The sequence below is a fragment of the Impatiens glandulifera genome, chromosome 1, assembly GCF_907164915.1.
Source record: "Impatiens glandulifera chromosome 1, dImpGla2.1, whole genome shotgun sequence".
Taxonomy (NCBI): Eukaryota; Viridiplantae; Streptophyta; class Magnoliopsida; order Ericales; family Balsaminaceae; genus Impatiens; species Impatiens glandulifera.
Genome location: NC_061862.1, coordinates 159,146,081 through 159,158,511, shown reverse-complemented (window position 1 = coordinate 159,158,511; position 12,431 = coordinate 159,146,081). Strand labels below are relative to the sequence as shown.

Here is a 12,431-nt window from a genome sequence, read left to right as displayed (position 1 = left end):
AAAATCTTAAAGATTTGGTTTGACTGAAATACCATAAATAATAAATCTCTATTAATATTAATAATATCAAATATCAGATTATATTATATTATATAAATAAATAAATAAATCCTTAAAATTTCCAAAAAAACGTATGATATTCTAATTAAACCGCCTATTTAATCATGGGTTTAACCTAATTAGGCGTTTTCATTGTCAATTTATCAAGATCCAATCTTGAACAATGCCCTCACCAAAGAAAGATGATCATGGCGATTTGGCTGAAGAAATTTCTAAAACCAGAAAACCCAGATGGAGCATAAGAGAAAGCTTGATTGTAATTGAAGGTACATACATGGCGGAAAGCTTGATATTGACGAACATGTCAACGTTTAAATCAAAATGGGAATCTGTTTCTTCTTTCTGCAATGAACAGGGCGTGAATAGAGGACCAGATCATTGTAGAAAAAGATGGGGAAGTTTGCTTGTTGATTTTAAGAAGATTAAGAAATGGGAATTGTTCGTAACAGAGTGCAATAATGATGCTAATGAATCGTTTTGGACGTTGACGAATAGTGAAAGAAAGGATAAGTTACTTCCATCTCATTTTGATAAAGAAATTTATGATCTTTTGGAAAGAAATTTGTGTGTGAAACCGATTAATCAGGTTATGATGATGCCTAGTAATGATCATGATCATGATCATGATCATGATCATGTTCATGTTCATCAGATGGGTGAAGATGCAGGTAATGATAGTGATTAACAATGTTTGTTTTTCTGCTTATGTTTGAAGATATGAAGTTTTTGATATTTTTAAGGTATGGGGAAGAAGAATGAAGGAAAAAGGAAGAAGGAAGATGATGAAGAAGAAGATGAAGAGGCATGTAAACAAAGGAAGAGAAATAAAGAATCCATGGAAGAAATGAAACATGATATGATTTCTGCAATAAACAAGATGGGTGATGCATTTGGAAGAATTGTTGATAAATTGGAGGGGCGTTCTTATCTTTGATTAATTTCGAGATGTTTTTAAGCTAGATTATGAATTTCGTATAATATGCGTGACAACTTTATTTTGATTCTCGTAATCGGTCATTATTCGAGTTGTATTATTGTTGAAAAAAATTTAAAGGGTGACTTGTTAAAACACATAAACAAATATGTTTGTCATAGCAAATTAGCAATAGAAACATACTTCACTATTGTTAAAATTAAAATAAATGCAATAGATTAAGAGTAAAGGGTTTAAATTTAATGTTATAAATAAATAATTTATAGTATAAGTATATGACTGATGACCATTTTAATCAGCCATTGGTTGAGACTAAATAGGATATGTATTTTAATTTATTTTTTTTTATTTTGGGGGATTGACTAAGTTATTAATTAATTTTTATATTTGAATTATTAATTATTGATTATTGAAAAAAATATATATTTCATTGTTAAACTTTTTAAATTAAGATTACAATGTAAGATGTAATGGTTTTAAAATTTAATATATATATATACATAATTAATAATAATAAAATATTTAGTAATTAATATGTTAATTATAGATCATAAACTAATTTAAAAAATTTATATTTGACATTTTTTTATCAATTTCAAATTTTGATATTGATCATTTACCCTTTAAGTAGTACATTAATTATGTCATTAATACTTTGTTTTTTCTTTAAAAATGTTTTTTTTATATAAATATAGCGGAATTTTCTTGTGCGTTTGTTTGCATCAATTGAGCATAACGATAAAATATCAATTAGAACTATTACGGTATATTCTATAGATTCATTATTATAACACCTATAAATTACTAATATCTATTAATAAAGTGGTAGGTTGTTAAAGAAGAAATTTTTGATAACACAACTAATTAGGAGTTTTAACAAAAATAAATAAATAAATAAATAAATAAAAAAAATAATAATATATGAAAGAGATAGACATACCCATATAATGGTTTAAATTATGATGTGTGAACAATTAGATATATAATATGCTCTTAGTTTTTTTTGTTAGATTTTTATTTATTTAAATTTGCTGTATTTGGATTACTTTGTGAAAATAATAGTATAATTATTTTATTCTTCATATTTAGGAAGACTCACTTTTTATAAAGTTAGATTACAATATATTATGAATATCATGTCAGATTACATTATATTTAATATTTTAAAAGCTTGCCAAAAATATATGTTGTCCATATACATAAATAGAGATCTATAGCAAAGTAAAATATTTGGTGTGAATTATTTTAAATTAAATTCTTATATAAATAATTTTAACATCTCATTAATCTACATATATATACTCTGTAATCAACTAACTCAAACATGAATAAAAATATCAATATATATATATATATATATTATTTCTTCTATTTTTAAGATAATTAATACAATTTCTTTAAAATATCTTTATTTTAAATCATCTTTTTTTATTATAAAATTATTTCATTAATTAATGAATAGTTATTACTTTAATACACAAAACAATAATAAATAAATAAATAAAAAGCTTGAAGGAATTACCTTTAACAAATAATATATCAAAATATTTGTTCTCATTCATGTCATAGATTTTGGTGAAATCCAATTTCTAATGTTACTTTAATATATTTTCCTATACGGACGACAAAAGATACATTCATCTTAAATAAAATATTAGAGATAAAATTATTTGATAAATACTAACAAAAATATTTTAGAAAGATACAAATAATAATTTTTTCAATGAACAATTGAAATTCTTTGAAATTGTACTATAAATCAAACCGAACTTATTGAAAACATTTGTAGTTGAAGTAAGACTGGGTTTTAATTGACAATTATTATTAAATTTGTTAATATATATAATTAAAATATATTTTAAAACATTATTTTATCTAAATTAATATCTAAATAAGATATTATAATTTTTTATATATATTTTTTTTCAAAACCCAAATCCAAACTCCAAATCTTTGCATTTTCAAAATAGATATTAATGTCCTAAACTCAAACAACACTAATATATGATATTAGTTATTTTCACCACAAATATTTAATATTTGTTTAAAAATATTTGTTTAAACATGAAATAATAAAATCATTATGTTTTTTTTCTAAAAAAAAATACAAGTTGACCATATTTTCAATAAGATATAAATTAATTCAGTTTCTAAATATATACTATCTACATCAATTTAATTGATTCATTAAAGAAATTTTTGGTTTCTTAGGAAATTATTAATGAAGATAAAAACTAATTAAACAGAATGAATTTAATATAATTCCATTTATATGTGGTCAAATTAATCTTCTTATATATTCAATAAATTCTGAATTATAAATGGTAATTAATAAATATTAAAAAAATGACACCAAACAAGTCCACAAAGTAATCCACCAAGAGATTATGTTTATTTTGTTGTCCATAATTCCAGCCTTTGTAACTGTATATTTATATTTTACACGCAAAACACATAAGTTACATCAAGTAAAAGATTTTCCAATGGCGATTATTGATGTCGTCGGCTGGTTGCTGTTCTTGATGATAATCGGTTTCGACGTGGAATCGAAGTACATTGCATATGAAACCTCGGCTGGAGTTGCGCCTGGAAAGCTTAATGTTCATTTAGTTGCTCATACTCATGATGATGTTGGATGGTTGAAAACAATTGATCAATATTATGTTGGATCAAACGGCACCATTTCGGTTCATTAATTTCTTTATCTTTTTTAATAAGAATTACACTTATAACATAGAATATGTACATTAATTATCCGTTTGTTTGTGCAGGCCGATTGTGTTCAAGATATTCTTGATTCGTTAATTCCAGCATTGTTGGCTGACAAGAACAGGAAATTCATATATGCAGAGCAGGCAAAACACATTTTTTTTCAAATAAACATTTGTAAATGGAGTTGATAATTTGTGTAAATGGATTTCAGGCGTTTTTCCAGAGGTGGTGGAATCAACAGAGTCCAGCAACTAAAGCTATAACGAAAAAATTAGTCAGCTCGGGGCAGCTAGAATTTATGTAATTAGCTATTCAGATGTGGGATTTATAATGAGTTTTTGTTTCTTCTTGAATATAAAATTATAAGCTTTCGTTTTCGCAGAAATGGAGGAATGTGTATGCAGGATGAGGCGGCTGTGAGTTATATTGACATGATTGATCAAACATCACTTGGTCATAGGTTTATAAAACAAGAGTTTAATGTTACTCCAAGAACTGGTTGGCAAATTGATCCATTTGGTCATTCTGCTGTTCAAGCTTACCTTTTGGGAGCTGAGGTAACTTAACTTCTTTAAACTTTGTTATTATTGCTAGTTAAGTTAACTGTTAATCCATGATCACGATGATGATATAAATTATAGGTTGGTTTCGACTCGCTTTTCTTCTGGAGGATAGACTATCAGGATCGAGCCAAACGCAAAGCTGACAAGACTTTGGAAGTGGTTTGGCAAGGTTCTAAGAGCTTTGGCTCATCTTCACAGGTTTGTTTTTTATTATATATGGATTTGATTAATGAAAAAAGTTTTGATTATTCATGTTTGTGTATGTAAATTAATTTTGGTAGATCTTTGCTGGTGCATTCCCTGAGAATTATGAACCTCCGAGTTCTTTCTACTTTGAAGTCAATGATGATTCTCGAGATAGTCCTATTATCCAGGTTTCACATATTAAATCATTTAATCATATTGACTTGATTATGGATTAAAATTATGTGTTTTTTTGAATCTAGGATGATGAGGATTTGTTTGATTACAATGTCCAAACACATGTTGATGCTTTTGTCAATGCTTCATTTGTACAAGTAAGTGTATATATTTTTGGTGTCAATGTTTCTTCAACTCTTGAATGCATGTTTAATTAGTTATATATCGATTAATACAGGCGAATGTAACTCGCACAAATCATATAATGTGGACCATGGGAACCGATTTCAAGTACCAATTTGCTACTTCTTGGTTCCGAAATATGGACAAGCTTATTCACTATGTTAACAAGGTATTCAATTTATTCTAATTACAATTAACAAGATCATATGATTATTTGAATTTGAAATATTTCTATAGGATGGACGTGTCAATGCTTTGTATTCGACTCCTTCAATCTACACGGATGCAAAACACGCTGCTAACGAGCATTGGCCATTAAAGACAGATGACTACTTTCCGTGAGCCCTGTTCAAGTCAATAGTTTGTCATTTAGTTGGTTAGTGAGCTTGATCATGTTATTGTTGTTACCAACAGTTATGCAGACCAGCCAGGTGGTTATTGGACAGGTTATTATACAAGCAAGCCGAGTTTAAAAGGCTATGTCAGGGCGATGAGTGGTTACTACATGGTACAGTTTAAAGACCTTAAGGAACTCAAACAAAACCTTGTTTATAACTGATTTTTGTGTCATAAAACAGGCTGCAAGGCAACTAGAGTATTTTGTAGGAAGAAATAAACAAGCAACAACAGACAGATTGGGAGATGCATTGGCGATTGCGCAACATCACGATGCTGTAACCGGGACTTCTAAACAGCATGTCACAAATGATTACCAAAAGCGCCTATTTATTGGCTACAAAGAGGTGACGAGTTTGTTTTTTTATTGTTACACGCAATTCATTTCACTTCCTGATTTTGTTTCGTATAGGCAGAGAAAGTAGTTGCAGCTTCATTAGATCATTTAACGCAGTTGACATCAAATTCCTCTAAGCCAACTAAATTTCAACAGGTAAAATCTAGAATGAATAATTGAAATCAAGTTATTTTTTTTGGTTATGATGATGTTAATGTTTTCGTGTTTCAGTGTCCACTTCTGAATATAACTTATTGTCCTCCAACCGAGGTTGATCTGTCACATGGGAAAACATTGGTATGTATAATATCATGATGTTATAAGACTATTTAATTTGTTTTTCTGAAACAGATTGAATAATTGTAATGCAGAGAGTTGTGGTTTATAATCCTCTTGGCTGGAAAAGAGAAGATATTATCAGAATCCCCGTAAGCAAGTTGCGTTTTTTTATAAAAATGACTCGTTTAGAGCTTTTCTTTTAAGTTAGATGGTTCAAACTTGATGCAGGTTATCAATACAAATGTTAAAGTTGAAGATTCATCTACTGGAAAACCAGTTGAATTACAGTTTGTACCTATAGTAAATGCTTTATTACAGCTGAGAAATAATTATACAGCAGCTTATGTTGGAGAATCACCAACCATAACGCCAAAATTCTGGCTCGCGTTTAAAGCCTCTGTTCTTCCTCTCGGTTTCAACACATACAAAATCATCTCAACGAGTTCTAAAAACACATGTCAGTTCAAACAAATTAACTTCAATTACCCACTCAACAAACCAAAATAACTCTTTTTTATGCAGCTAGTTTAACTAAGAGAAGATCACACAAGTTACCGATGAATGGAAGCCACGAAACAATAGAAGTTGGTCCGGGAGCTCTCAAACTTGTTTATTCATCAGATGGAAGACTTTCCCGCTATATAAACAAACAAACATCTGTATGTTCTATTGAATTCTGATCATTTAAATTGATTTTTTTTCACTTATAAATTTGATCATTCTTCTTAATTATTACTATTATTAGGTGAATGAACCAATGAATCAATCTTTCAAATATTATAATGCAAGTAGTGGAAATGACCCTCAATCTACTGGTAGCTATCAGGTAACTATTTAATCATATTCATTTCTTTTGAAATATTAATAATAATAAAAAATAGTTCTTGATTTATGCATTAATTTATGTTATTATGATTTATTTGAAGGCTCCTGGAGCATATGTATTTCGTCCAAGCAGTACTGTCTATAATTTGTTGGGAGCACCAAAGGTATTTTAACAATTAAAACGCGTTTAGTTTACTATAAAAAAATGAAAATTGTTCATACATAATAAACGAAAAATATATACATATGGAACTGCAGATCCCGCTCTCAGTTTATCGAGGACCCTTATACGACGAAGTTCATCAATGGATAAACTCATGGGTTTATCAGATTACAAGAGTGTACAAGGATAAGGATCATGCCGAATTTGAATTTATGGTCTTTACTTATTTTGTTACATTTTCTATAACTTTTATTTCATTTTGTATGTTTGAAAGTAATTAAATTTTGTATTTCAGGTTGGCCCAATACCTATTGATGATTCGATTGGTAAAGATGTTGAAACTCAGATCACGACGAATATGAAAACGAACAAGACATTCTATACTGACTCTAATGGACGCGATTTCATTAAACGGGTATGATTATTGAAGAAAAATATATATAGACATATAAAATAACTAAAACGATAGACAATATAGAACAAAAGAAACCGGTTAAGTAATGGGCGGAAAAAATAATGTCAAAAACTATAAACCTAATATTCTAATGCGATACAACAAAGTTTCGAGTTTGCGAAAATAAAAGGGACAATCATACTAAGAGGCCAGCATTAGACATAGACATCAATTACATATTTAAATAAAAATGACCATATCCATTAGATAAACATAATATTCTAAACAATTATATTTCATTCCTTATCATTTGTCAACAATACCCATTTAGGGAATTATGTTTTTTTTTTGATCTGCAGGTTAGAGATTACAGAGCTGATTGGAACCTCAAAGTCGATGAACCAATTGCAGGAAACTATTATCCTGTAAGAATTAATCTTAAAAAAACTGTTTTTTTTGTTTTTTTATTAAAAGATGTGATCTTTTTATAACTATGAATTATGGGTCAATGTTAAAAATTCAGATAAACCTCGGTATTTACACTAAAGATGAAAACAAAGAATTGTCAATCTTGGTGGACAGAGCTGTGGGAGGATCAAGCATTGTGGATGGTCAATTGGAGTTGATGCTTCATAGGTATGATTTTGTAAACTTAGATTATGAAAATTGTTTTTTCGATAGAACTCATGTTTGTTTGTTTGTTCTTTATTTATGGCAGGAGAATGACATCTGATGATTCTAAAGGTGTACAAGAATCACTTGATGAACAAGTCTGTGTTGGCAATGAATGCAGCGGTTTAATTGTAAGAAATCCATTCATTCAAAATAAAATCATAATCTTTTCGATTCGCACATAATTGAATGTGTTATGTTTTATTTATAGGTTAAAGGAAAGTATTACGCGAGAATTGACCCGGTTGGTGCTGGTGGGAGTGCAGCGGCTAAGTGGCGTAGGTCATTCGGTCAAGAGATTTATTCTCCACTTCTTCTAGCCATTGTTGAGGAACAGGTAAAACTAAATGTTCAAGTTTATTTGTTTATGTGGCTGACTAAATATTAAATAAATTAATTTGCAGGATTTAGAAAATCAAATAAGTGCATTAACAGGGATGGGGAGTTCTTATAGTTTGCCTCAAAATGTTGCACTCATTACCCTCCAGGTCCTTCTCCTTTTGAAATTATAATTATTTGTATAAAATGTAGAGTTTTCTCATAAAATTGAAATATTTTAAATGAATATAACATAGGAGCTCGAAGATGGAAAGGTTCTCCTCCGATTGGCGCACTTATACGAGGTCAACGAGGATAAGGATCTTTCTGTGAAGACGGAAGTTGAACTTAAGAAAATGTTTCCAAACAAAAAGGTGAATGTTGCTTATTTTTTTGGTCAATATGTTTAATTTTCTTACTTGTGTTTATGTTGGTATAGATAAGCGTCATAAAGGAGATGAGTTTATCGGGCAATCAAGAAAAAGATGAAATGTTGAAGAAAAGATTGGTTTGGAAAGTACAAGGTTCAGATGAAAAGTCCATAGCACCGTCGAAGGGAGGTCCACTCAATTTAGAGGAACTCATTGTTGAGCTTTTCCCGATGGAAATAAGGACTTTTATTATCGACTTTGGTGACGGGCCAACCCATAATTTTTGAAGATAAAAGTTTTTTTCTATTTTTTTAATTTAATACATTGAAACTCTTTTATAAATTAAGATGTAAATGTAATGTAATTGTCATTACAAAATAATACTTAAGAGGTCTTTTCATGAAAATAATAATTTATTTTTATTTTAGTGGATTAAAAAACGTGATTATACTCTTTTAAAAGAATATAGAAAAAAAATGTACAAAGAAAATTAGGCCTTTTAAATGTGTAGATATCTTATGGGATTTGACAAAAACTATTCTCCCAATTTAATTGTGCTTAAAATTATTCTTCAAACCCAACATGTCCCCATTGATTACTATATTTATCCTTTTTTATTTAATTTAATTTTTTTAAATATATTAATTTATTTTACATCACCACAATAATAATAATAATAATAATAATGATATTTCTAGAAATGTCGTGTTTGGGCAGTGTTGTCCTGGAATAGCCTTTCTCTTTCCACATCTAAAGCCTGTTTGGTTTGCCATTAACACACATAAAAACTTGTTTGATATATTTTATTTTAACAAATATGATCTTCTTGTTTTGTTTTTGAATTAAATTTAAATATTTCACACCAATCCATCCATTGAAACCTCAATATATATTTTCATATTGTAATGTAATAAAATTATTTATTTAATTTTGTTGATGAATAATAATAGTAAAATCTGAAAACAAACAAGGTATTATATGCAAAGGTCCTCTATGTCCCTCAGGCCATGCATCTATCACATGGGAAAGGGATTTATAGACATTTAAGTTTAGTTTGATTTGAATTATTTACAATTTATTTTATTTTTTATTAATTGAATTTATTCTGATAAAGCTATTAAGAGAGAATAAATAAGGATAGAGAATTGGTTTAATTTATTAAAATGAATGTAAGAATAATTAATAATTTGGAATCAAACAAGTCCTTATAATGTGGTACCATTATTATAGGCTAGTAAAAATTGGTGACAGACAGACAATAGCCACAGAGAGATCACTGAGAAGGACATACTGTTTCCCATTCTGTCCTTGTTTCTGTTACTCTATTCAATTATTTCTTTCCCATTTCATTTCAAATTATTTTAAATTTATTCAATTTCTAAATAAAATATTAAAATATTTTTATTATAAATACATTTTTTTATAATAAGTTGATTGAAATTAACTTATTTGATGGTTATAATAATAGTGATGTAATAAAGAGAAAATTTATAAAAATTAGGTAAAATTTAAAAAAAAAAATTACAATAAAATTAACATACTCAATGGTTTACAAATAAACATATCATTAACATCTTTTAGATATGAATCTATTTTAGTAAGGAAGGGAATGATAAGTCAGGGAAAATGAAAGCTTAATAATAGTATAACGCAATAATTCATGTTCTCAAGGTAATATGTTCGACTCTTTAAAAAAAATTATAAGTTAAAAGTCTAGCGTTAATGACATTAGTAGCGGACCTGACTATTGAGTTGCCCTGGACATGTTAAATTTCTTCCTATCTAATTTAACAAATATTATATATCTACACGACAAGTTATTCTTTTATTTGTAAATGATAGAAAAAATTGTCTTTGACCTAATGGTTGGTTTGAGTTTGAATAGATAGGGGGGCTTATTAATTATTTTTGGGTTGAATCCATTAACTTGTTTGTTTTAGTACTAAAAATACTCTAAGTATTAGTTATTTGAATAAACGGAATATTATAACATATTAATTTTTTAATTAATAAATTGAGTTAAATTAGTCTATATTTTTTTTTACCATGACCCATATTATAATTAAACATTTATAACTTATAAGTATAAGTATTATTATAACCGATTATTAAATTAAACTAGGATAATTACTTTGGGCATATATTTTTCTTTTATTTCTTGAGAAAATTATTATATACTCTTAATTCTACTTTTAGAATAAAGATTACTCTTCAAATACATTCTTTATTTCTTTTATTAATCATAATTATCAAATAGGTTATAAAAACAAACAAATGATGTTAATATATTAATTAATATTTGTGTTTGGTATAATTATTTGTTTATTTTAATATTGTTTGACACGTGCTATCTGCCTCGCTTTTAGGATGCATCTAATTAATTTTCATTGAGTCCGAACTTTCTTATGTGGTTTGAATTTCAAACATGTGTTATTATTATTCAACACCACCACCTTTTTTTAATTTAACATTTATTTATTTAATTATTATTATTTTTAATTAATGAGAACTGTAACGATCCCTTATCGACATGTTTTCCGCTTCAATTAATATATTTTTCGATTAAATCGAATCCGTGATATTTTAATTTATTAAGTCGACTCTTATCATTAAGTTAATTACCTTGGTGGTTTTTTAATTAAAAATTGAAACTCTAATAATAACCTCTATAATTCAATAAATAAAAATACTATAGTTTAAGTCTTTGTTTGAATTCCACGTTTATTTAAAATGACTGAGTTTTTTTTTTTTTGGTTCTTTTATCACAAGAGATCAAAATATTGTTAGTTGTTTCATATATTAATTTCATTCTACAAGAATAAAGATTTCAAGTTAGATCATTAAAATTGAATAATTACAATAAAAATCGTGTTAACTTTTTATTTTCTTTTAATAATAAAATAATGAAGTGTAAATTTCAACAAATTATAAGTTGAATTTTGTATCATCTTTTATATATGTTATAATTTCCATGAATTCAAACCAACCAGCTCTTGCCACATACCATATAAAGAGCCAGTTGTAACAAATTAAAATATCTCATAATTATTAATTAATAAGATAAGGTCGGTTTCATATTTAAATATATGTTATATAATTAATAAAAACAAAAAAAGCTAGCTGGAACATTGACATCAATTGGTTTAATTTTCTGCAACATTCTTAATCCAAGCATTAAGTTAATAATTACAAGTACATCACTACACGACTAAGCAACATTTAAGGTTCTGTTTGGTTTAACAAAAAAAAACTATATTATCATGATAATTATTACATTATGAGAAGATAATATATGTTAATTAAGAATAATTTAAAACTAACCACGTCTAATTATGTGATTAACAACTGTGTTTAAGTGTTTGATTATCTTATCTTGTTCCTATGTCACATGACAGCAGACAGGAATATCATCACATTAATTAATTAATTAATTACTACAAAATAATAATAATTATTATATTATTATTAATCTCTTGTTTGTTTATGGATTCTATTTAAGATAGATTCTAATCGCTTTCTGTTTTATATCTACCCTTTACCAAACACAACATTAAATCGTAATTAAATTTTAATTATGTTTTTTATTTTTTATTTTGTGCTCATATAGAGAATATTCTTAGTTAGACTAAAAATATATATATATATATATATATATATATATATAAAAGAATATTTACTTTCTCATCAAACACATTCAAAAAAATAATAAGATTAACTATTAAAAAAAATAACACACTACTTAGAAGTGAAAAATATTCACCATTACAAATACAAACATAATATAAATTCTAAACAAAATAATAATAATAATATTTAATTTATTATTATTTAAGTTGAAATATTCAATAAACATAAATTTAATCA

At 27.1% G+C, this 12,431-nt stretch overlaps 2 protein-coding genes across 2 annotated transcripts; both read left to right on the top strand.

Annotated features, from left to right (window-relative positions):
- The first annotated feature begins 223 nt into the window (after window positions 1-223).
- Window positions 224-994, top strand: LOC124913320 (trihelix transcription factor ASR3-like). The gene is made up of 2 exons (XM_047453915.1): window positions 224-728; window positions 801-994. The coding sequence occupies exons 1-2, from the start codon at window positions 224-226 to the stop codon at window positions 992-994; spliced, it is 699 nt and encodes a 232-aa protein (XP_047309871.1).
- A 2,483-nt stretch (window positions 995-3,477) lies between these two features.
- Window positions 3,478-8,854, top strand: LOC124913311 (probable alpha-mannosidase At5g13980). The gene is made up of 27 exons (XM_047453908.1): window positions 3,478-3,681; window positions 3,766-3,849; window positions 3,918-4,006; window positions 4,089-4,263; window positions 4,348-4,467; window positions 4,551-4,643; window positions 4,716-4,787; window positions 4,868-4,981; window positions 5,050-5,150; window positions 5,227-5,320; window positions 5,391-5,555; window positions 5,621-5,701; window positions 5,777-5,846; window positions 5,921-5,973; window positions 6,053-6,285; window positions 6,363-6,483; window positions 6,570-6,650; window positions 6,751-6,813; window positions 6,908-7,027; window positions 7,108-7,227; window positions 7,566-7,631; window positions 7,730-7,842; window positions 7,925-8,009; window positions 8,090-8,215; window positions 8,283-8,366; window positions 8,454-8,570; window positions 8,636-8,854. The coding sequence occupies exons 1-27, from the start codon at window positions 3,478-3,480 to the stop codon at window positions 8,852-8,854; spliced, it is 3,063 nt and encodes a 1,020-aa protein (XP_047309864.1).
- The last annotated feature ends 3,577 nt before the right edge of the window (window positions 8,855-12,431 follow it).